The 23,409-nt window shown below is 31.5% G+C and overlaps 1 protein-coding gene across 14 annotated transcripts in view; it reads left to right on the forward strand.

Moving 5' to 3' along the window:
* The first annotated feature begins 4,790 nt into the window (after positions 1-4,790).
* Positions 4,791-23,409, forward strand: part of LOC130656634 (rootletin-like) — a 30,841-nt gene continuing 12,222 nt past the window's right edge. For 2 of the 14 annotated variants that reach the window (XM_057459538.1, XM_057459537.1), the window contains exons 1-30: positions 4,791-5,027; positions 5,897-6,172; positions 6,251-6,292; positions 7,668-7,730; positions 8,333-8,395; positions 8,962-9,024; positions 9,335-9,397; positions 9,599-9,643; positions 10,080-10,142; positions 10,212-10,274; positions 10,566-10,628; positions 11,304-11,366; positions 11,569-11,631; positions 12,778-12,840; positions 13,173-13,235; positions 13,322-13,384; positions 13,601-13,663; positions 14,461-14,523; positions 14,705-14,767; positions 17,368-17,430; positions 17,658-17,720; positions 18,796-18,858; positions 19,100-19,162; positions 19,756-19,818; positions 21,301-21,363; positions 21,839-21,901; positions 22,080-22,142; positions 22,528-22,590; positions 22,668-22,713; positions 22,888-22,925. In XM_057459538.1, coding sequence (XP_057315521.1) covers positions 5,016-5,027; positions 5,897-6,172; positions 6,251-6,292; positions 7,668-7,730; positions 8,333-8,395; positions 8,962-9,024; positions 9,335-9,397; positions 9,599-9,643; positions 10,080-10,142; positions 10,212-10,274; positions 10,566-10,628; positions 11,304-11,366; positions 11,569-11,631; positions 12,778-12,840; positions 13,173-13,235; positions 13,322-13,384; positions 13,601-13,663; positions 14,461-14,523; positions 14,705-14,767; positions 17,368-17,430; positions 17,658-17,720; positions 18,796-18,858; positions 19,100-19,162; positions 19,756-19,818; positions 21,301-21,363; positions 21,839-21,901; positions 22,080-22,142; positions 22,528-22,590; positions 22,668-22,713; positions 22,888-22,925 — 1,971 coding nt within the window. In that variant the 5' untranslated portion in view covers positions 4,791-5,015. The remainder of the gene's footprint in view (positions 5,028-5,896; positions 6,173-6,250; positions 6,293-7,667; positions 7,731-8,332; positions 8,396-8,961; positions 9,025-9,334; positions 9,398-9,598; positions 9,644-10,079; positions 10,143-10,211; positions 10,275-10,565; positions 10,629-11,303; positions 11,367-11,568; positions 11,632-12,777; positions 12,841-13,172; positions 13,236-13,321; positions 13,385-13,600; positions 13,664-14,460; positions 14,524-14,704; positions 14,768-17,367; positions 17,431-17,657; positions 17,721-18,795; positions 18,859-19,099; positions 19,163-19,755; positions 19,819-21,300; positions 21,364-21,838; positions 21,902-22,079; positions 22,143-22,527; positions 22,591-22,667; positions 22,714-22,887; positions 22,926-23,409) is intronic. The other 12 variants (XM_057459525.1, XM_057459526.1, XM_057459527.1 and 9 more) reach the window with 12 other exon arrangements.

Genomic DNA, 23,409 nt, shown 5'->3' on the forward strand with positions numbered 1-23,409 from the left:
AAGAGGGACATACCTTTGTTAATAAACCATGAATACCATGATGCTGAAAGTCTTAGTAGCAGAGTTTTTTTGATCATATTAGATCAAAAATATGAAAGAAAAATATGAAAGATCATCATATTAGATCAAAAATATAAAAAAAAAATTCAAAATTACACTCCTTCCCTTTTCGGCACTACACTCACAACGTATACCCCGGCCTGAATAGGATTGAGGAAAATTATTCAGCCACTTTCTTTCGAAGCCTTGACACCTTATATTTAGTACCACACTGCAGCACATGCATCAACAAATAAAGATGGGAAATAGGCAGAAGAACACTCAAGCAATAGTGACAAACCGCTCAATACGACCGTGTATTTCACATGGTGGTCAGATTTTCTACACAATGAAAAACACTGTTTCTATGTATTGGGCTACATGTGATTGACTTGATTCGGTTCACGTATAGATTACGAGTTAGCAATGATATCTTTAAGAAATGATTATTGGTATTACCAGGGACAAACAGGATTTATTGCTATTTTCAGGAAAATCTTAATCGGAGGAAATTATTTAATTAAATCTGTCGTTGCGAAGTCTATAATGATAAAAAAGTCAGCAAACTGGCGTATATTTAACCAAAACCCGGCCACGTCCTAAGAAATACCTTTCCATCTTTTGTGCGTGAATGAGCCAATCAGAAGAATGCGAAATATATTTTATTCAAGTTAAACGTTACTGGGCATCATTGCAGTTGTGGAGAGGTGCATTTGTTAAAAGATTTGATCCATAGAATTGCGCAAAGTATATTTTTTGTACGCATCAGGCCTCAAAAAAAGCTAATTTGGACGCAATAATTGTCTAAGTGGACAACACACAGGCATTTTATCCCAACATTCCACCCTTCTACATACGTCACATATTTACTGTTTGAAGCTTCTACACCATAAGATACAACAGAAAAAAATTTCTTTTGTACGGAAATGTGTTTATTAACATCAACAAAGTGTTTCTTGTTAACTTCCGAGCTTCTTAAAGCAGATATTAAGTTGTTCAATGATTATAGTAAATAATCTTTCTCTTCTACGTCTTCGAGCACGTCTTTTTATATCTGGTGCACGGTCTATCAGTCGCGACGTACACAAGCATATAATTCTTTATACATTTTGTATACTGTTTCATAAAACCTTTGGTTATGACATGTCGGGTAGTCTTAGTCGAAGGTTACTTTAGGAGGCCTGAAAATAACAAGACAAGATTTGCTATGATTAAAGGATAAAAGGGCAGGATTACAAGGATACATCACTTGAAACTTTGATTGTCAATCAATCCATATATTAATACGCTTTGTGTGTGTGTGTGCGCACAGTGAGGCCATAGCCCAAAAATCACGGGTCCCATTCTTATTCCTCAAGCATTGTCTCTCCAAAGCATGGCGTTACGTTAAAATTAAAGTAAAAAGAAACACATAACGGGGATTTATTTGTTGCTTATTTTAAAAACCGTACGGGGTCTTTATGGTTAAAATAATTTATTTTTACCCCCTGGTTACCATAGAGCGTGCCGTATTTCACAGAAACAAACTGTTTATCAACTGAAAAAGGAAAACCGAACCGAAGCAAATTAACCCTGCAAAAAGTTATTTCAAGCAAAACATGCCAATGTTTACTCATGAGGTTAGCTTAAGATTTTTGTTCTTCCATATTTTCCATTTTTGTGTTCTCGGACCGAGGTTGTTTATTTTTTTAAAAAATCTATCGCATTCGAATATGAATAATTCGAATCTACTCTAATATCACTACTTTAACGTCAATATCACTACTTTAACGTCAATATACTAATTTAAATTAATGAAGACCTTACAATGCACTTAAAATTTTGAGGTGAAATAAGTTTGACTACCTGAGACTAATTTGGTTATGTTTCCCAAACCTGGGTCCTCGACTCCGTTTCGGAATTGACTTGTTGAAATCGAATTTACTTTTAAAATAGTCTATTTTTTAATTAAAAAACTTTTGACCGAAGTCTCCCTTTAAAAGATAAAAAAAGCAAAGTATAAAAAACATTTTTAAGAAGCTTTTAACAACATAGAAACATTTCAAATAAATTTGTTAAATAATTTAAAAGTACATAGTTGTTTTGCAACTATTTTTCTTAACACTGAATAACAGCAGAATGTTAAAAGAGGATCATAATTAAATTTGGGAATAGGACCAATAATATTTTAAACTCACAATGCGCTTTAAATAAATTCATTCTTACCAAAGGAATTCAGCTAACAACATGCTTCCTATATGTTGTTTACATAAAACACTTCTTATAATAACATTCCTAATCTTGTGGATTAGTTTAAACTTTCAATTGAAAGTTATAATTGTACGCTGGGTATTTCCCTCCTAACTTTATTTTAAATAGGTGTTACGGAAAATAAGATGTAACCACAAGTAAAAGTATAAACAATAGATCCATGTTTATTTAGCAAATAATACACTTGATTTAAACGTGGTCCGTTTCAGGATTGGTTATCAAAGAATTTCATGGCTTCGGCCATGACCTATGTCACCCTCGGGTAAAGGTGGCAGGGTTTGGTGCTACCTAAAAGCACTGCCCGATTCTGTGCCCGAAAGGGATCGACCACTCTTTTAAATTTTGACTAATAAATTTTGCGTTGAAACTGAGTCGTCTGCACCTTCTACGAGTGAAGAAAAAACTATAAAGCGTACAGCAAATTTGAGTAACAATTTTGTACGAGCAATTATAAAACTGCGGACTTGACTCGTCTCTATAATAATACAAAGACATGTATGTCTGTCTGTCTGTAACATGAAAAGTGGATATGTTCATTTTCCTTTAATGTCGCCAAAAAATGCATGTCTCAAATGTTAAACGTTGCGAAACGTCGTATCAGTACTTTAACGTGAATAAAGCTATCACAGTGCGCTTAAAACTGTAAGGCCAAATAACTTGGAAACGAGGTGGCGACTTCAGTAATTTTCCACTGCGTTGGTAACTACGAATCACCTGGTACCAGTTCGGGTAAGCTTCCCAAACCTGCTTCCTCGAATCTGTTTAAAAAAATAACTCGTTGATGGCGTCATCAAAAACACTCCAACATCTCTGCAGCTGTTTGTCAAATATACACGATCCTATACTTAAGTTTGATTCATATTTATAAGAAACCTACATGTAGAATCTTCAAAAATTAAAAAACTTTTACTACTACATTCTATGTCTATTTCTAAAATAAGCAAATTGTACCCAGTTCCCAGAGAGAGACTTTGAAACGAAAAATGCTAAAAATTTTTTTTGAAACCAGCTAGTCCAAATATTAAAGAAACTTTTAAAACTAGCAATTTATTTGATATAAGAAACCCTTATTTTATTAGCAAAATTAAGAAATTTTGGAACTAAAAACACGGAATTTCAGCCTACAAATAAGAAACTTTTAGAACTAAGTCCTTCGCCAAGCTTCTTATAAAATAAAAGAACGTGTACACATTACAGGCAAAGAATAAACTATATTTTTCCAATCTTTCTCGTATCTGCACAGCTGAGGTCAGCAAAAAATCTAAAACGACTTATTTTTTTTTGTTTTTCTGCGTAAGTAGATTTCTCTACGGCTTTATCAACTAGTTGTAGTATAGTTTTAGGTCCTAGTTTCGCGATGGTTTCTTCACGAAATAAGTCAAACATTAGGCCTGTGTAACAATTTTTTTAACATTCTCTTTAAAGACATACTGTGTTACTTCGGTGTATTATTATTATTATCATTATTATTTGGATATTTATACAGGATATAGCCACTTTAGTATAGGAAACACTGTTATTAATATGGGTCCTGTGTTCTGAATTTATACATTTGGTAAACACTGGCATTGCCTACCCAATTTCCCTCGCATAGCATAGGTTGACTAGTAGCAGTGGTAAAGACACTTACTAAACATGCCCGCGTTGTGGACAGAACCCAGGACCTTGTGATTACAAAGTGAACTTCATAACCACAAAGCCACGCTTCTTGACATAGTGTAATAACAGTTAGAAACATATATGGATACTTTTGATTAAAGTCCTACTTTCAGAAAAGTTATTTTTCAAAAAGAACATTATGTAAACTGTGGTTAGGGTACATAGCTGTGTATCATCAGATTGTGTGGCATGGTTTACCTGTACTTATATCACGATGTGTTTCTGAGCTAATATGTCTTCACTTATAATATCTGGATTCAGTTAAGAATGGCCGCCAATTTGCTACTTTGTGCGGAATATGTGTTTTATAGGGAACATATAGCTACAGGTCAGCCATGAACAAAAATTTAAGCCTGTAATTGCATACAAGGTACATTTGAAAATAGGCCGTATGCTTCAAATCGAAAAATCGTAAGAAATTTGTTTTTTATTATTTTTGGTCGTATAACATATTTACTTCATCTAGAAGCTAACAGAATTTTTCTTTCTTGTATCAACAGCAGACAACAACTGTGATTTTGTGGAGTTTATAAAATTGTCGTTTGTTTATGTGACATGTAAAATTTCTTTAGAGGTTTAAAGTAACTTATAAACTTTCTCACATCAGAAATTATTTTTTACTCTACAGGCCCCAACTAAACTGTAAAATTCATGACATTGTAAATTCCCCTACGTTATTATAGATTGGTTTTGCAAAATCACATTTATAAATGTCCCTGCTGTGTTCTAAGAATTGTATTGACAACCAAACCTAAACATGTCGTGACTAACAATGTCATTTGCGTGCGTAATTTTTTCAATGTATTGTCTCACATGAACATCGGTCACATTCTAAATAACTGTCAAAATAATTCGTCTGTATTTACTAGTGGAATTTACAACAACTCATTTTTTAAAAAAATGTGAGCAAACTTGTGACAGATTCCGGACCCATACACTTCCTGCATGTTCATGCCCACATGAATAAAAGCGGGCTTGCTCATGTGATAAGGTTTATGAAAAGATATTGCAACTAGAAAGAACGTTGCACCAACTCGATAAACGAAAAAGGATTCAATACTTTCAAGATGTCAGCGCATGTAAGTGTTCCATTTTAAATTTATTTTAAATTTGTCGTAAAGTTATCGTAAATTTGTTGTAAATTTGTTGCAAATTTGTCGTAATTTTTCTTTTACGAAATAGAATATAAGAAATTGATCTGATTAGTTCATTTTAAAAAATATTCTTTTGAAGCTGTATTGTTAGCCCTTAATTAGTAGTTTTGTATCGTTGTAGTAGAAATTTTATGCTTTCTGTCGGAGTTGAAAATTGGTGGAAAAAAAATCTTTTTTTAATAAACAGCTTAAGACGTAGATTTCTACAAAAAAAAACAATTTTAATCATTTCATTATACTTGTCTTTGATATTGTGACAGGAAGGGAGGCAAATATAAAACAATATGCTAAGAAAAAAAACCATTGTAAATAATGCTTACAATTTTTTGTTTGCCGAGTTTAATAGTTATAGCCTTATCGTCCCCTAAATTTTAAGGGGCTGGTGAAATTACCTTTCACCACTAGAAATTGTTAAAGAGTCCAGTTACAAGTAATTTTACTCTTTCTCTTTCTAATAAACCATGTCAAACAAGTACCGATCAAGTTCATTTTGGCTGATGTCGGCACTTTTTTCCGGCCTGTCTGATAAAAATGGATTCGAAATATTGCTTATAAAGAAAATTAACCAAATCACTGTGAAAAGAAAGAAAACAAAACTTCATTTATTGAATTAAACCTAACTTAAAAAATGAAGAGGTATTCTTTTTTTTACTAAAAAATTTTGTCGACAAGAAAAATAGAATTTGTAGATCCCATTTTTCCCACAGAAAGCATGTTTTTAGTTCTAAACACAATATTAACATAAAAGAGATAAATTTAAGGGGCCTACTATTAAAATAATTTTTCAATTTCAGATGGAAATGGATGAGATCAAGGCGGAAACAGACGGGCCTTTTGATTATAAAGAATTAGAAGAAGACACAAATAACAAAGAATGCAAACCTAAAAGTCATTACACATGCTTCAAAGAAAAGTTGAAGAAGAATTTGCACCGAAATTTAATCATTTTTTTATCATTTGTTGTTCTGTTCATTGTTATTTTCATTTTGATCGGCCTTCTCTCCACTGGTGAAATCAAACCTGTTAAGACAAAAGTTCTTAAACAAACGCAAGAGAAACAAGACATTCTTGTAAGTAGTGCTTGTCATGTGACAAATTCTACATGAGTTATTGACATTCTTTTTTTACGTTTATTCATATTTTTTCAGGTGCAAAGTTTATTTAAAGAGTTTCAAGAGCAGAAAAAAATGGTAACACTTCATAAGTTATGCCGCTACCGCAACTTTTCTACTCCAATTCCAAACTGCATTTTTAGCCTCCCACGTGAAAAGAAAATGTTCCTACTGACTCTCTTCTTCTATATTTCCTTTTACTTAAATTACATTTTATCGTGAACCACTTGAAGATGTAAGTAGCTTCACGCCCCCGAATTTCAGCATACTTTTCGTATAGGCGTGCAGGTCAAAATTTATTTTAAATAGATGCCCAAGGCATTTTTATAACTCTTCGTATGATTTAAGATAACTTATATTCTTATGGAATCAACTAGAATAATATTTTTCTTTTCCTCGCTTGTCCGTGACAGAGTGTAAGTCTGAAAAAAATTCGAAGCTATATAAATATTAGAGTTGTGCCTCTGACCCTCTGCAGCGTTATAATCTATATTTTGCATGTTAAGACAAATGTTGTCCTATTATTAAACTCACTTTTATTATAAGTGTGTTTTTACATATTGTTTGATAGCATACTTCATTAGGATAACAAAAAAAAATTTAGTTGTATTACGATAGTTTAAGAAAAGAAAGCACGGGGAATAAGGACTTCTTTTCTATAAACACGACTTGCCCAATCTTGTATTTTTTATTTTGAAATGCGATTTAAACATAATTTCGAATTGATATTGTATGACAATTACCTTGATTAAAACAAATAAAGATCTAAACGATATGGTATAGTGCACGAATTTATTTAGCGCCGCCATCTAATTAGCGCCGCCTTCTAATAAGCGCCGCATCTATAATATGGAATACAAAAAAAAGGCCGCCCTCTAATAAATGCCGCCCTCCTATAAGCGCGTCATCAAAATTGTGGCGCTTATTAGAAACACAAAAAAATGACAAAATGTCGATTTTTCTTGTAATTCTATTGTCTTTTATTTGTAAATTCTTCCACTTTTATCTTTAAATGTGAATATTTTTCTTTTTCATCAATTCCTCGTACAGGATTTTGGAATATTTTTTATTCATTGCAAAATATTTAAACTTTGCTAGAACAACAAGTCCAATTCTCTTTTTCTATTTCCCACGACATTCGCTATAAATAAATTAAAATCGTGTGCTTGAAGATACTGGTTGATCTGTTTTGATAACTCAATTGGTATGGTTCAACAAGAATCTCTTGTTCATCTTTGTCTTTTTTGTGCTTTAATGTTTATACCCCAAAATATATAAAAGCAGTAATATCAAACTTTGTAATAAGCACCGTCCTCTTATTAGTGCCGCCCTCTATTAAGCAACGCATCTAAAAACATGAAAATTTAATAAGAGCCCGTATAAGTATTACAATATTAGATTTGTTTGGATTAGTTCTGTAGAATATACAAAGACATTTCGTAATGCTTTTTAGATGCTCCACTTGTCAAATTCGTTGGAAATACAGCGCCATAACAATACTTATCTTAATGATCAGGTATATTCATATTGCAAAATAGGCTTAAAAAACTGATCTGTTTCACTTTTCAATGTATTACCAACCGTCGTCGGCGTATTCCTCGGAAATAAAATCGGATTAGTAGTGGTAACATGATGTTAAGAAAGAAGTGAAAAAAAATTATTTTTATACTTTACTTACAAAGGTTACGCATTATGTTTAGTTAAAGTGCTGCTCACACCAATTTACGCCAAGATGTTCTTATATTTTCCTAAAAACAGTTTTCGATTTATTTAGTTAAAAAGACTTCCTTCTCCTTTAAAAAAATATGTACCAATTATTTTCTGATTTTTGACAGTCATCATTTGAGTTATGTTTTTTAATCATCGTACTCAGTTGTAAGACTAACAAATTGGCTGAATTCAACTTTATTGTTTGGATGTTTTTGCAGCTATCATGTCCGTACAGCAGCTATTCTTAATGGTATAAACCATGAAAAAATCGATGTGCTTTACTAACATGTGCTGTTCGCTCCTTCCTTTCAATAACCTTTTGAAGTGTATTGAACACGTTTGATGATTTTCATTTTTTTGAATTACTTTTTCCAAAACGTTTCAATTTTTTGTATTATTATTTTTCAGATTTTATCCTTATCAACTCAACTTCAGCAGTCACAACAAGACATATCAACTCTAACTACTAAGGTTTGGATTTTTAATGTTGCTGTTTCGAAGTATTAAAAAGCCTTTCATTTTTCTTAATTTTTGTTACTTGTTTCATTTATTGATATGTGAAAACGCAAAATCCTGTTTAGTTTCAGTACCCAATGCCTTTTTTTAAAAAATTTAATAGCACAACAGTCCTGGATGTTGTATTGGAGTCTTCTTTTTCAAAATATCATGGATGCTTTAATAGCTATGTTTTTATATGTCTTTGAATTTTTATTTACATCCTAACAAGATTAGTTATTCCCAAGATTAATTTTCTCTTATTTTGCAATTTTACTATGCTTTCGCTAAGTCTTCACAAAGAATGAAAAATAGAAACCTTTCGAAACCAATATTTAAAAAGTTTCACTATTTGTAAGGGCTAGTATGGAACAAGGTTGAAAAATTTGATTTCCGCTAAAATTTTAAGTGTTTTTCATTCGCGAAATTAAGTTGTGTGGTAATTTCGGTGAAGTTCAAAATTATTCTCTAGCTTTATAATTAATATGCATAAAAAATATATCTGAAAAGAGTATTATTTTCTAATTTCTATTTTTTTCCAGCAATTATCACTTTCAAACAGACTTGAATTACAAGAAAAAAATACATCAGATTTACTGGAAAAGGTAAGAAGACACTGATCATTAGAATAGCACAACACACAAATAGTAATTTTGGAACGTGAAATAAGCGAATTATTTAAGTCTTGTTTCTATTTAATTCATTAGTTGTGTGATAGTGCGCATGCGCTAACGTAAAAAAACACACACACAAAAAAAAACTGCAGTCAAATGAAAAAAGCGTGAACAGATATTATGTTCAAGGGTAGGAATGATTAATTGACATTGTCAAAAAAAGTACAATTGGAAGGAAGTTCTAACATATAAGTGTCTTGATAAACTCATCCATATTGGCATCCATCTTTACATTTTTTAGGTGATGGATCTGAATAAGAAGGCAGCGAAATATAAGTTGATGGCAGTTGACTTGCAAGATCAGGTATTTTGCATTGCATTTCTTTCATACCTATTATACTACGTTTCGAGCAGCATATTTTTACATTGCTTACTTTTTCCTGTTCTTCTTACTAAATTTTCTCCTTTATTTTTAATTCATTTGAAGCTGTTATTGTTTTCTTTACTTATCAACTAAGTTTAGGTTTATATAACATCATATTTTGAATTCACATCTTATACTTAGTTGGACTCAGTAAAACAAAACTTAACTACAAGACTTCTTCAGCAGGTAACGCATTTTCCTTCACCTTTGAGAACTACTCGCTTAACACGACATTTGCATAAATAGTCGTACGCTATAATTTTGTTGATTTTTTTATAAGAATATGATTTATAAGAAAACCAGCGTAAGATTTCAGGTTGAAAACAGAGGGCCTATCGTTCAGAACAATAAGAAATAAAAATAATGACCAGTCTGGTTATAATTTTGTTGTACTCGTTCTGAAATTAATTTTATGTTCTCCAAGCAAAAGAGAATGGAAAAGTAGATTAAAGATTATTCGAGTCGCTCGTTATGAAAATCTCACATAATGTTTTCAGTTTTTTAAAATGTATTTCTACATATTTTTTAGTCAGTATGGTGCGTCCACAATTTTATAACATGCATTCATCTTAATACTTGTAATTTTTCTCTGTGACTGGTAGGTTGTTACCTTTTGCTTTAGAGCTTAAATATTGAAGCTGCCATAAGTGAACAAAAAAATGTCAGCGCTTCGTTACAACGAAAGGTAGTTATAAAGTTTTTTTTTTTATTTCATTAATACATTACGGCTTAAACACATATTTTCATTTTTTAGACTTCACAAATTGTAACAGATGTTGACGAACAGAAAAACCTAACAAAAGAGTTGAAAATCCAGGTATACATATATACGAACTTGTCCAACGTTTACAAAATCCTTAGCTACATTTTGTAAGGAATATCTCTATAATAGTAGTCAACATCTGGTCTGTTTGTCTGTGTGTTGCGATACATAAAGGACCCTGTCAACCCCGTGAATTTTTCCACAAGTTGACGACTGGTTTGTTACGCAGCTGATGATTCATCGTGTTTCGAATCTTAAACCTAACTGTTTTATTTCTGTTATCTCAAGCTAGTTTATGTAGTTATAATTTTCATAATTTTTAAAATTTATTATTTTTTGTATCAGCAACTCTCCTTTGCACACAGTCTGAATTTGCAAGAAAGAAATGTATCAGAATTACAAACCAAGGTACATAAGTTTTTTAAATATACTATATTTTTATATCGCTATTATGAATCATATGTTTTTTGTCGTCATTTAAAATGATTAAAAGCGTATATGGTAGCGATTATTTTGAAATATTCTATCAACCAAAAACAATCAGAACTTTTGATGAAATTTTTAACTACAATTGATATTGAAGAAAAAATTTTTTCTTTGACAATTACTTGATGGTTAAAGCAACAAGAATCATTCCAAAACAAACCCCTTTTAACTAGCGCCTTCTTTATGCACAACTAAAAAGTTTTGTTCGCATTTTTACCCATTTTGTTCGTTTCAAAATGTTATAACAGCTGCAAGATGTATGTTATTATGTTTGAGAGTGTGAAGGCGTACATTCTTTCAATGGAAATGTCATTTTCCATACCATTTTGCATTAACCCTAAATGGAAATATGTTCATTTAACGACCTGCAGGTGCAAAGTCTATTAGTTCTCATCTGCAGAATTCGATCAAGAAAAATAGAATTATAGGTATTTTAATTTTACTGCACAAAGCAAAAGGCGTATTTAGCCACCTGTTATTTTTCATCTCAGATAAGGCAAATTTAAATTCAGTTGGTGACGCAAACATAAATTACAGAACAAAATTGGCTTAATATATCTTCTTTTTCTATTTTTTTCAACTTTTATTGTGTTTTAGTCTTCTCAAATGATGAAAGACATCAGTGAAGAGAAAAAGATGACAGTACTTTTAAAAAAACAAGTACTACTATTGTTTTCTTTCGTTATTGAATACAAAGCAAAAATGGTAGAGTTTCTTTAGCGCACCAATGAATAAATAAAATTGGTGTATATAAGGAACTTTATGCTATTTATAGCATGTTCGTCTTTAAAACAACAAAGATTTCGACATAAATGTAACTTATATCTGTTTTTTTTCTCACAACTTGTCTTCTGTTTCTCAGACGTCTCAAATGATGGAAGACATTAGCGAAGAGAAAAAGATGACAATACTTCTAAAAAAACATGTGCGTAGTAATCGTACTTTTTGTTTCATCAAAAACAATGCGGAGTAGTTTGTTTTTTGCAGTAAATTAATCAAACAAAGTAGTTGCTAGCTAGCCTGTATCCTGCTAGTAACAGCGCGACATCAGCCGTCACACTTATTGCAGGTATCGGCACTGTTATTTCGTGCATCCTTAGCACAGGGTAGTGATCTGGCAGCCATTAAATCACGATTATTATTAAAATTACTAGTCGGTTTCGCCGGTTAAGCCTCAAGTAAATGTGTGAGCCCATGTTGAACGACATTATAAAGCCGAAAATTGAGCGATACATCAGGGTGGAGTGCTTTAGTACTTTAGCTGTAACTTTAGCGGAAACAAAAACACATTTTGATAATATGTTGTTACTCCGTCATAGCAAAGAATTTTTATTTTATTTCGCAAAATAAGTTTCCGTGAAAGTTCAAAAAAAAATAATTAATCGTGCAACTAAACTGATTGCATAGTACAGAAAACCGTGTTGCACATCTGCATAGGCCTAATATCCTTTACAGATCAAAACAAAAGAAACAGCCCGTCGTTAACTTGTGCAGCTAAAAAGTTTTCACGACAGTAATAAATGTGTCGCTACCTAGCTGCACTTAGCATAAGAATGTTGTTACTTTTTAGCCAGAGGTAGCTAGCTAGTTAGCTACAACTCCAATATAAAAATAAACAATACTATAACAAACTGAATAAAAACTTTAAATTAATAGGAATAACTTCAGCAGTATGTTGCTTAGAAATCTACGTGTAGCACAAATCTTAAAATTGGTTTGTACATGTCTAGAGAACGTGATGATATATCCTTGCAGAAATTATATATTCTTATAGATACAAAGTATTTACAAAGTAAAAAAAATCAACCTCACGGCATACCATCACTTGTGAACAGAATACGGCTATAATAGAAGAGATAACATGACCTATGATATCTTTTAAATAATAACAAAAATGTCGACATCACCACAATTGAATGAATGTCAATTAGTTTAACTTACTGCCCTTTTTGCTGAAAATCTCACATGTAGAGTTTGTCATTGGTGTATACCATTTTTTACTCACGTCAGTTATCTAGGGTATACCAGCTATTTAAACTAAAGTTGAGAGACAAATAAAATCGTTGTTTAGACAGAAACCTTATTCAACTCCTTGTCGCACCATGGAAATAATACATTGAACTTAAATATAACGGTAAGTAACACAACAATGCATGAACGTGAATCTGTAAAATCTTGAAATGGCGAAAAGGTGTATTTAATAAGCTATGTAAAATATGTCCATGTGTGTATATCTATAATGTGTGTATATCTATAATGTGTGTATATCTACAGAAAGTCAACACGGCGGATTTTACGAAGGCACCCGGAAATGTTTTTGTGTTAGGCGATTTATTTTTTTGAAATTGACACAATAAGGCTTTTGACAAAAATTAAGTATGTTCACCAGACATAATCTGATCCGCGACTATCAACATTAACCTTTGCTAATTATTAATTAAGGGTTCTTCCTTTATTGATTTTTAGAGCAAGATGGTTCTAGATAGGATGGATAAAGAAGAAGAATTATCATCTCTACTAACAGCTAAGGTGAATTATATGATGTCTGTCTACCTTTTTCAAACTATGAATATCAAAGTCATATTTCATTGAATCTTATATTTTCATGTGTTTAGTTCACTAACATAAGTGAAAGGATGCTTAATCAAGAAAATGTTACAGCAGCGTTAAAGAAATCGGTAATATAACAGACACAAAATGACATATTGTAAATATTGGTCAATACTGTGTTGTTTTTAAATATTTGTGGTGTGTATTTTTATATGTTTGTTACGTCTTTGCGTAAGACGGGGAATGGTTAAGCATGACATTAAAAACAACAAGGTCAATACAAATCGGCTATCATTTAATTATGCTAGACAGGCTTTTTCAAATAACGTCAATTTTTTTTTTAGAATAACAAAAATAAACTTAAAATATTGACGCAAGAAAATGTCACAGACGCGCTGCAGAATCAGGTAGCTCGACGTAATGCATGCTTTCTTGTGATGCTCCCCCTTCGCTTTATTGCTATTCTGTTAAAAGAAGGCGGTAAAAGCTTTCCACAGAATACATGGCAGAATAGCTTTTCTCTGTTATCTTATGTTTTTTTCCTAATATTACACACAAAATGGTAAAATATCACAAATTACAAAAACACTCTTTTTGATGCCACTATAACTAACCTTTGCTATTTGTGTGTTCAAGTCCTCCTAAATAATGGCGGAAATCAACGAGGAGAAAAGAATATCGATACTTCTAAATAATCGGGTATGGGGTGTTAGCGTTGTTTCTTTAAATATAACACAGAAATTAAAATGTTTATTAGAGTAATTCATTCTTAGTTTGGAATGTAAAATTCATGACATAAAACATTGCAATTTCCTATGTTCGTGAACATAGTTTCTACAATATACTACCTAATTTTCGGTGCCGATAAATTGTGCATTTTTAGCATACTTTGTACGTTCCGTATCACTGTTTTTAAACCACGAACAGACGAAGTACGGCAATAATAGAAATTGTGATTAGTTAAGGCTATTTATAGCAGCAAAGCATTCAGCGATATAATCCCTCACGTATATAAAATTTTCTGCAACATATTTTTGTTTGCAATATTTTTTTAATTTTTTATTTGTGTTAAGTGACAAGTAACAACAACAGCAAAATGTACACTCTGTATATTTATTGATAAATGTCTTACATCGATAAAATTCAGTTAAGTACAACTAATGAAGTCCAGACTTTAAAAATATTAATACAATTTGTTATTTAGACTTCAGCATTATTTCATTTATTGTCGGAACATGGAAACAATACGATGTCTTTAAATATAACGGTATGTAAAATCTCATGTACATAACTGTTTATAAAGTGTTGCTTATTATAGACAAGCATTTCATAGCGACTGTAACACTTGTTTATTTTTCAAACTGTCGCCATTTTTGCTACTGTTGCTACTCATCTAAAAATAAGTAACATTGTCTATACATCTATATATCTATGAATTAATTTTATAGACGAAGGCTGTTCTAGACAGGATGGAAAAACAAGAAGAATTATCATCCCTACTAAAAGCAAGGGTAGGGTACATAACGAAATTTGTGTGCAAGGAAGGGTGGAATTTTGAATATCGTAATCACAAGAAAGCCGTTTCTATATAAGCACAACTCACCCCAATCTGACTACATCTAAAATATTAATCTCTAATTTTACCCCAATTCCCCGATCTGATTGCCCCAAGACCAAACATTATTAACAAAGGGAATCCAAGTAACACTGATGTCGCCCAATAATTCACCCAATGTTAAAGGTTAAGTTAGCAAAACGTGATTTCAATTCTCTTTGCTGTAATGTTTTTATCTATCAAAATCATTCGACATTTTAATTTCTTTCGTTAGGCTAACATTTTTGTTAAGAGTGTTACACTTTCTAAAAAAGAATTATTGACAGAGAATAAAACTTAGGGTATAAATTTTGGCTATAACTTTCTTGGCGTATGACGTTAGATGTTAATATTTTGTCACTAAAGATTTCTTGTCATTCGGCATGCTGCTAAAGCGGAAAAAGATGAGGAGGTTTTTTGTTAGCGCATGCGCACTTTGATAAAATTAGATATTTTTCCAAGTGCGCACATCAAACTGCAGCACTACAATGTTCTTTTCTGAAGGAAAAAAGATAATTGTTTTGATGGCCATTCGCTAATTTTTCTTTCCATTTACTTTCTTGGCGTATGACGTTAGATGTTAATATTTTGTCACTAAAGATTTCTTGTCATTCGGCATGCTGCTAAAGCGGAAAAAGATGAGGAGGTTTTTTGTTAGCGCATGCGCACTTTGATAAAATTAGATATTTTTCCAAGTGCGCACATCAAACTGCAGCACTACAATGTTCTTTTCTGAAGGAAAAAAGATAATTGTTTTGATGGCCATTCGCTAATTTTTCTTTCCATTTACGCTGCCGAATTTTATTGACTCCAACTGATGATGAGACTATATGGCGTCACAACATCAAAACAAAAAAAAATAGAGAGAAGGGAAATCAAAGTAAGACAAAGACTTTACAAAGCATTTATGGAAGTCTTTGCGTTACGTTATAAAATTATTTAAACTAAAAAAGAAAAAAGAGGTGATCTGGTTTGCTTTTATTTTGTTTTTTTATCAATACTGTTTTTTTAAAGTTAAAATTCAAGTTAATAACGTTATTATAATGATTGAAACTAATCAAGAACAAATAAAGTTATCCACTAAGAATAAGGTCAAATATTCCTTGTATTTTACAATGAATTTTTAACATTTAATTTGCCTGAGGTGCAGGAAGACATGAAACATGGTATGGATGATTTCTGTTGAATGGTGATAAAAAATAATGCCTTGAAAATCATATGTTAACTTTTTCTTGGGGCTTTATATTCAATATTTCATTTGAATGTGCGATAGAGTTTTTTAGTTGTCAGAATGAAATGATTTTCAACAGCAAGTAACAAATTTATCTAAAACTTTTCTTTCTCATTAGTCTGAAACTTACGTTTAGACAGCATTTATTGCGTCACATTTAAACAACCAAAGTTATTCTTTAGTCACTTTGGCTAAAAAGGTATTTATTAGGTAACTTAGCTAGAATACCACATTTCGAGGACTAAACTATTCTAGTGAAATCAATTTTTCGTTCCTAACATTTCATTTCATGTGGTTTATGTAATTTTAAAATTACTTGGTTTCGCACTATTTTTTAAGACAACTATCTTGGGCACACGTATAATTCATAACAAACGAAATTGACAAATTTGACAATAAAGGAAAAGACTTTGCTACATTATCGTTTACCTTTCATTTTAATGCAACTTATGACCATAATATTCTAATTAGAAAATGTCCGCGCCTACCAATTTAAAGCGCAGTCATTTTCAATAATACCTTTTTCTTTAATGTTTTAGCTAATATGGTGATAAGTGTATTACACAAAAAATCCCAGCTATGATGCAATTCTTGTCAGCTATGACGCAATTCCAAAAAGACATTACTTTCTGTAAAATTCCCCTTTAAAATATCCGCTGCTCCCCGCCAACTCACACCAGGAATTACGCATTCCTTTCCCATTTATATATGGGGGACAAATATACTGGAAAGTCACTATATCAATTATTTCTCAACCGTATACAGAATTCACAATTGTTAAAAGCGGGTTTACGGTACCCCTTCTCAACTAAATGTGCGTAATGGTTTTCCATTCTTTTGTTCTCTCTTTCTTCCATTGGCATCCTTCTTTTTCATGGCAATTGTGCTTTGACAAAAAGGAAAAAAAAATCATTTTACAAAGATGATATTTCAGTCAATTCATTTTGGTCACTGACTCTATTTTAAAACATGGTTTAACGGATAATGCAAGACTTACTTTCGAATTTAGAACTAGGTTAGAGAAAAAGAAAAAGGTTAAAACTCTTTTTATAAAAGAACTATTACTTTTGCTAACGTAAAACGCAAAATATGTACCTCGGAGTATACGCATTTGGAGTTTGTCAACACAAAATAAGAAGGTTTTCTTGTGTTGCTACATTAACATTCACGAAGTATAACAAAAATGGAATAGTATAGTAGAATAATTCGTTGTTAAAAGATTGCAGATGTAGTCCAGTTGTCTTTAGTTGCTTTTTGTTACGCAAAAATGTTGTTCTTATTCTTAGAATCACGAATTTAAGCTGAAGATTTTGGCTCAAGAGAATGTAACAGTTATTTTAAAAGCCCAGGTAGTTTTATGCACATTTTCTTGTTTCTCCTCGATTTAACGAATGCACTATAAAGTCTTTGTGTCTCTCCGAAATCGTCATGTTCAAAGACATAGGGAACTTCGTCAAATGAAAATAAAAAGCAGAAACCAAAAAAAATCGCAAAGTATCTTTTTGTCTTCCTTCTAAAAAGTTAAAAAAGTATTTACACATTTAGAAAAAATAAAGTATGTATTCTTTTGTTGTAGACGGAAACTTTGAATGAAACATTAGCAAAACAAATAGTAGCCACAAGCGATCTCCAAGAGAAGGTAATAGTGTGGGACATTATGATTTCTTTAATTTGAAACTTTATTCCGAAAAAATAAAGAAAAATTCAATTTTTTGTTCTTACGTTTTTCTTTGTGGCATAAAAAGCAGTCAAACCTAAAAGTCATGACTATTATTCTGGACGTATCAAAAGCAATTAAAAAATACTGTTTCTATGAAGCAAATTCGCTACGAACTCGTCAACGTTTACTTATCGCGAATGACGCTGAATAACTTCTTTACAAATTCTTGTTTTTGATGACGTTAGCATGCCCTGTTTTATTAATTTCTCCGAAGTTATTGCCTCGTCACGTGGATTGTTCCATATTAAGTAGTGCATATTGTGACGCTGTATAACTGGGCTCAATATCGGATAGGTAATAAACTGAATCTTTTAAAGCCTTCTGGCTATGGGGTTTTGGCATGTATTACTGCATGACCATTTAGAGAAATAGCTAGATATTAGCAGTCTCCAATGATATTATGTTCAAAATGGCAGTAATTTGTTACAGCGTAAAAGCATTCACAAAAACGGTACAAGATATATTTTATAGAAATTATCCCCAATTTCAAAAGCACCATTTATGGTTTAGAATGTCAACAATTCTGAAAAAGGAGACTGTAGTACTGTTTTTTTCTCGTGGTGATGTTAAAGTAAGAGAAAATCTCATTCTTCAAAAGTAATATTTTTGTCATTTCAATCATTCAAGTTATTTAAGTTCAAGTTATCGAAGATGAAAATTTTAAAACTAGAAATTATCGAGAAAAAAAATCAATGCTGTTAAATATCCGGAGGAAATTAGAGAAAGTAAACTTGGTCTGGAACCTTGAAAAGATTTAACTATCTACGATTTTTGGGTCCTGAGTCATGTGTTAAAATTTTTTTGGGATAATCTTCCGATACAAAAAAACAAAAGGGTTCATTTAATTTTATTTACTCTAAATCCGTTTTTTAATTTAACCTAAATCTTACCAAATAATTTATAACTGATAACAATCAAGCAGGCGAGAAATTTCTTGCTTACTTGATTTTTGTTCTGTTACGTAATCGTAAAATCAATTTTTCTGTTTCTACAGAATCGTGAAAATAAGCTCAGGATTTTGGTCCAAGAAAACGCAACAGATATCTTAAAAAATCAGGTAGCTCTTTGATATCATTCTATTGTTTCTCTTTGATTAATGGGATAGACTATGAAGTCATTGTGTCCGTGTTGCTTGTGATGACATAAGTAAGGCACGGAATTTTGTCAAGTATATTATTGGTAGTAATAATTGAAAATAAATTTGCAGATATCCTCTCCTACTTTGTTTTAAAAGTAAATAATATATGAATTGAAAAACAACAGAAAAACAAAATGCAAAAGATTTTCTTTTTTTGTAGACGAAAAGCATGAATGAATCTTTAGCAAGGCAAGCAGTTGCCACAAGCGGTCTCTTGGAAAAGGTAACAGTATTAAATACTACTATTTCGTGGATTAAAATAAAAATAAAAAGGGCAATATGTTCCATAATTTTGGAAAATTTTATCCCAAAAAGGAACAGACTGATTCTTATGTCTTGTTTTTGAGGGCTAATTTCTCGACTAATATTGTAATTGAACAATTTCTACCAGACATTTTTACATTATTGCTCTACCAGCAACTATTGCGCTTTTTAATTGGATAAGAACATTTTCACTTCACGATTTTGAATACGTTTCAGAATATTTACACTCACTCTTGAACAGGAAAAAAGAGAAAAAATTTTGAGAAAAAAATTTGAAATTTTTAATGTGCCTACTCAGAACGTTTTCAGATCGATTTTTTTCGAGCAGAATGTTGCGTGGAATCAGCCCTTTACATTTTCGTTTTGTTCTCTTCTCATATAAAACAAAATAAACATTGGCGTTTATATCTATTATTTTATAATAACGACTTTTTACCTTGGCTTGACGATTTAAAAATCTATTGGAAAATTCAGAAATAAAAAAAGTAAAAACAAACCCATAGGTATTAATTTTGTTTTCTTCGCCATAGTAAAATGTACTCTTTGTTGTAGACGGAAACTATGAATGAAACATTAGCGAGACAAATCGTAGCCACAAGCGATTTATTGGAGAAGGTAAACTTCCTTCTTATGCCTTTTATGCACTCATTCAAAGAACCTAAAATGTGTTTCTAGTCAAATGAGGTACAACAAAAATATTTTACAGAAATTATTGCGAATGTAGGAAGAACGTTTTATCTTTTAGTGTGTTGACAATTTGAACACAACATTTTTTTGCAACAAAACAACATAAATACTCTAAAAAAAACAGGTATATGAAAAGCAATTCTGTTACCTTACTAACAAACGAAGAACAAAAAGTCGGTTCTCCAGGCTCCTTGTTAAAAAATAAAATTGGTTTACCCTACATTTTATGATGTATGTATTAAAGTTAGTAAATAAAAAAACTAAACTGTTACTGCAATATTTACAATTTCAAGATGTTTACCATGTTGGACTTATCGAAAATATGTTAACGAGTTAAATCGAGTTAACTAGAACATCTCTTTCTTCTCAATCGGCCTTTTTTCGTGAAAATTTACATTTTTATGAGAATGTCTAACAAATTATCATTAGCTAATATGGTAATGATAATTTGTCACGAACTTTCAGTCTTTGGAGTTTGTTTTGTCTCAAAAATACACGAGCAGAATTACTAATTCTAGACTCACAGTATCTTATAAGCTATGAAGGAATTCAGGCCGAGTTCTTAACACGTTCTTAATTTTAGACGGCTGTAAGAACGACAGCCTAAATCACGAACATTTAATTTTGTCTATGTAACCGCTGAATACAAGTTTTTAGCGGTTACATAGACATAGACGTAATCATGGATAATACTTCAGTCAGCGTGTCAAATTTTTGTCAATACTCTCTAGTGAGACACAAGGTTTTGGTTTTTCGTTGAGAACAATAGACATACGCACTCATCCCTGTAGGTTTGAACATGTAATCAACTGGTCACAGAAGTCAAAGCAATTTATCCAGAAAGCAAAATATTTGCTTAAAATTGGTGGAGAATTTTTTTAAAAAAGGGTTGTTCAAAGATTAACTTCAATTCCATTTACATTTTTTTCCAAAAAAAGGAATTACAATAATAACCGCTTTTAGTTAATAAACAGGCCATACGGTATGTATGGCCTGTTTGTTAACTACAAGAGTGTATTTGCATGTATCAAAATCCACTAATCTGTCCTGAAATTTTGTAAGCTTTGGCAAGTCATCTATAGAAACAATTCTGAATTTTAAATTTTCGCAGATTTGATGTCGTTATTGACAAAAATGCTGACATAAGCAATTTTTAGACCATATTGTTATTTTAGGTACGGATAAACATGTAGCTTTCATGTCCAACGCATAACAACTGTAGAAATTACAAAGGAGGGGGGAAGGGCGAATCATCCCAGCTTCCTCAACGTTGAGAAAGCTACAATTAACTCAGCAGGAATAGAGTTAAACTTTAGAAATTTACTTAATAGTATAAAAATAATAACAACATATATAAAAAATAGTTGAACCTAAGGCTGACTATAAATCTTTATTACTATTTCATTGTAGGCTGAAAACATTAGTGAGACACTGAACAAACAGATAAATATGGCGAAGGATTTACAAAAACAGGTAATTAGAATATATAGCAATGTTACAAAAATGAACTAATGGAATAAACTATCTTTTAAACATTAAAGCCTAAAGGGTTTAGACGCTTTCTTTGTAAATATTGCTATGTGAAGTTACTATAGTCGGTTTAGAGGTGTCCCTCTGTACTGTATTTTCAAAGTATTTGACGTGACGACTAATGGCCCGACACGGAAGACGTTGGAGAGACCTCAACAACTTATTGTTGTATTTTATTGAATGGTGTATTAGTGAATGGAAAAAATTCACTGAATTTATAAATCAATACAGAAATATTTAAATAAATTAGATAATAGTCTATATTATAATATCCGTATACGTCTGTCCGTCTGTCTCTCTGTCACGCAAAATGGTAGCTTAGCTGCGCAAGTAGCGAGACGCACGCAATGCAACATACAAAGCTAACCCGTGTATTTTTCCACGGGCTAACGACTAGTGTGATTGATTTACTTTTCAGACAACATATCTCAATGAAACAGTAATAAAGACACTAAATGCAACATACACTTTAGCCGAAAAAGTAAGCATGTGTTTTTTTATATTAGTTTTTTTTGTTATATTAGTTAAAAGAAATGCGTGATCGTGAATAGAGAAGTATATATGAAATGCTTAAATTGTATTTAAGTTGTCATCGCGAGAAAGAAACTATACGACTTACTTCATCTTTTAAAAAATTGGTTTCTTTTTACATTTGCTAGGGAGAAGATATGGATAAAAAAATTGCTAAACAACAAAACACAACGGTTCACATTGAACGCAAGGTTTGCTTAAGTTGCAATATTTTTCGAAATTTTAAAAAAAAATTAAATAAAGCACACCTTTATGTCGATGTTAAATGTTGAAGAATCTTAAATCAATTATTTGTTGGTAAATTTGTATCCCTTTATTTTGATATAAACTCACTGTTAATATATATTTAATTATTTGGCCTGAAATAATAATTACTTACCTGCTTCTAATCTGGGTCACAGTCATTTATGTACTGATAATTTGTGCAAGTTACTAGTAAGAGCAGGGGCGTGAACCAATCTAATAAGTAGTTACTGCGATGTAAGAGCAGCTACTGCGATATTCTGCATTTTATCAAAAGAATCGCATCATCAAGTCTTGTTGGTAAATCTCATATTTCATTGAACGTAAATTTAGACAAATAACCTACTCGTAGATGCTGAACAAATCAAAAGCGAGGCAAATATTTTAGAAAATAAGGTAATTTTGGTACATAAGTTGCATTCTTTCAGTTGTATTCGCTTGCTTTACATTCTTGATTTATGCTTTATGTTTAGGTGAAATATATAAACAATTCGTTGAGCGACTTAACACTGACTTCAGGTAAGAATAATCACACAATCATATAGTAAGAACAATGTGCGAAAAGTACAAAATGGAAGTGGATAAAAATAAAAAGAAAAACTACATATACGACGATCCCAGTTTTTCATTTCTTTATACTAAAGTTTGCATTTTTATATTTAATAATGAAATTTATTTCTACATATTTTTCAGGTAAACTGATTTCAGAAATGCGACAGCATAAAGAAAATGTAGGTATACTTTTAAGTGCAAAATCTGTTTATAGGAGCAATTCTTCATCATTGTCAAGTTGTTTTAGTGGCCATCCGAATTTGTTTCTTTAATTTGAAAAATCTTATAACGAAATCGTATTGTAGCGATACTCTTTGCAATAAATTTAAAAGCTGCAATCATAGAAAAAGCTTGGTCGACTGTTAAGTTTGTCTCACAACAACTTGCGAGACAAACCAGCTTACCCTACATCAAGACATTGGTGTTTACTACGCAAGATGTTTATAAATTCACAACCAAACAACCAAGTTCCTTAGTCCTGCACGTGGTGAATATTAGCAAACTTTTGACAACATATAGAGATAAAATACATATGAAATTTTGGATTCCGGGATGGCTGATATAGAAAAAGATGTGGTGATAATCTTTCATATTCGATTGGGTCAACATATTTTGTCTATGGTTGTGGCATGAAAGTTCGCATAAAAAAAACATACTGTAAAT

This window comes from Hydractinia symbiolongicarpus, chromosome 9 (genome assembly GCF_029227915.1).
Source record: "Hydractinia symbiolongicarpus strain clone_291-10 chromosome 9, HSymV2.1, whole genome shotgun sequence".
NCBI lineage: Eukaryota > Metazoa > Cnidaria > Hydrozoa > Anthoathecata > Hydractiniidae > Hydractinia > Hydractinia symbiolongicarpus.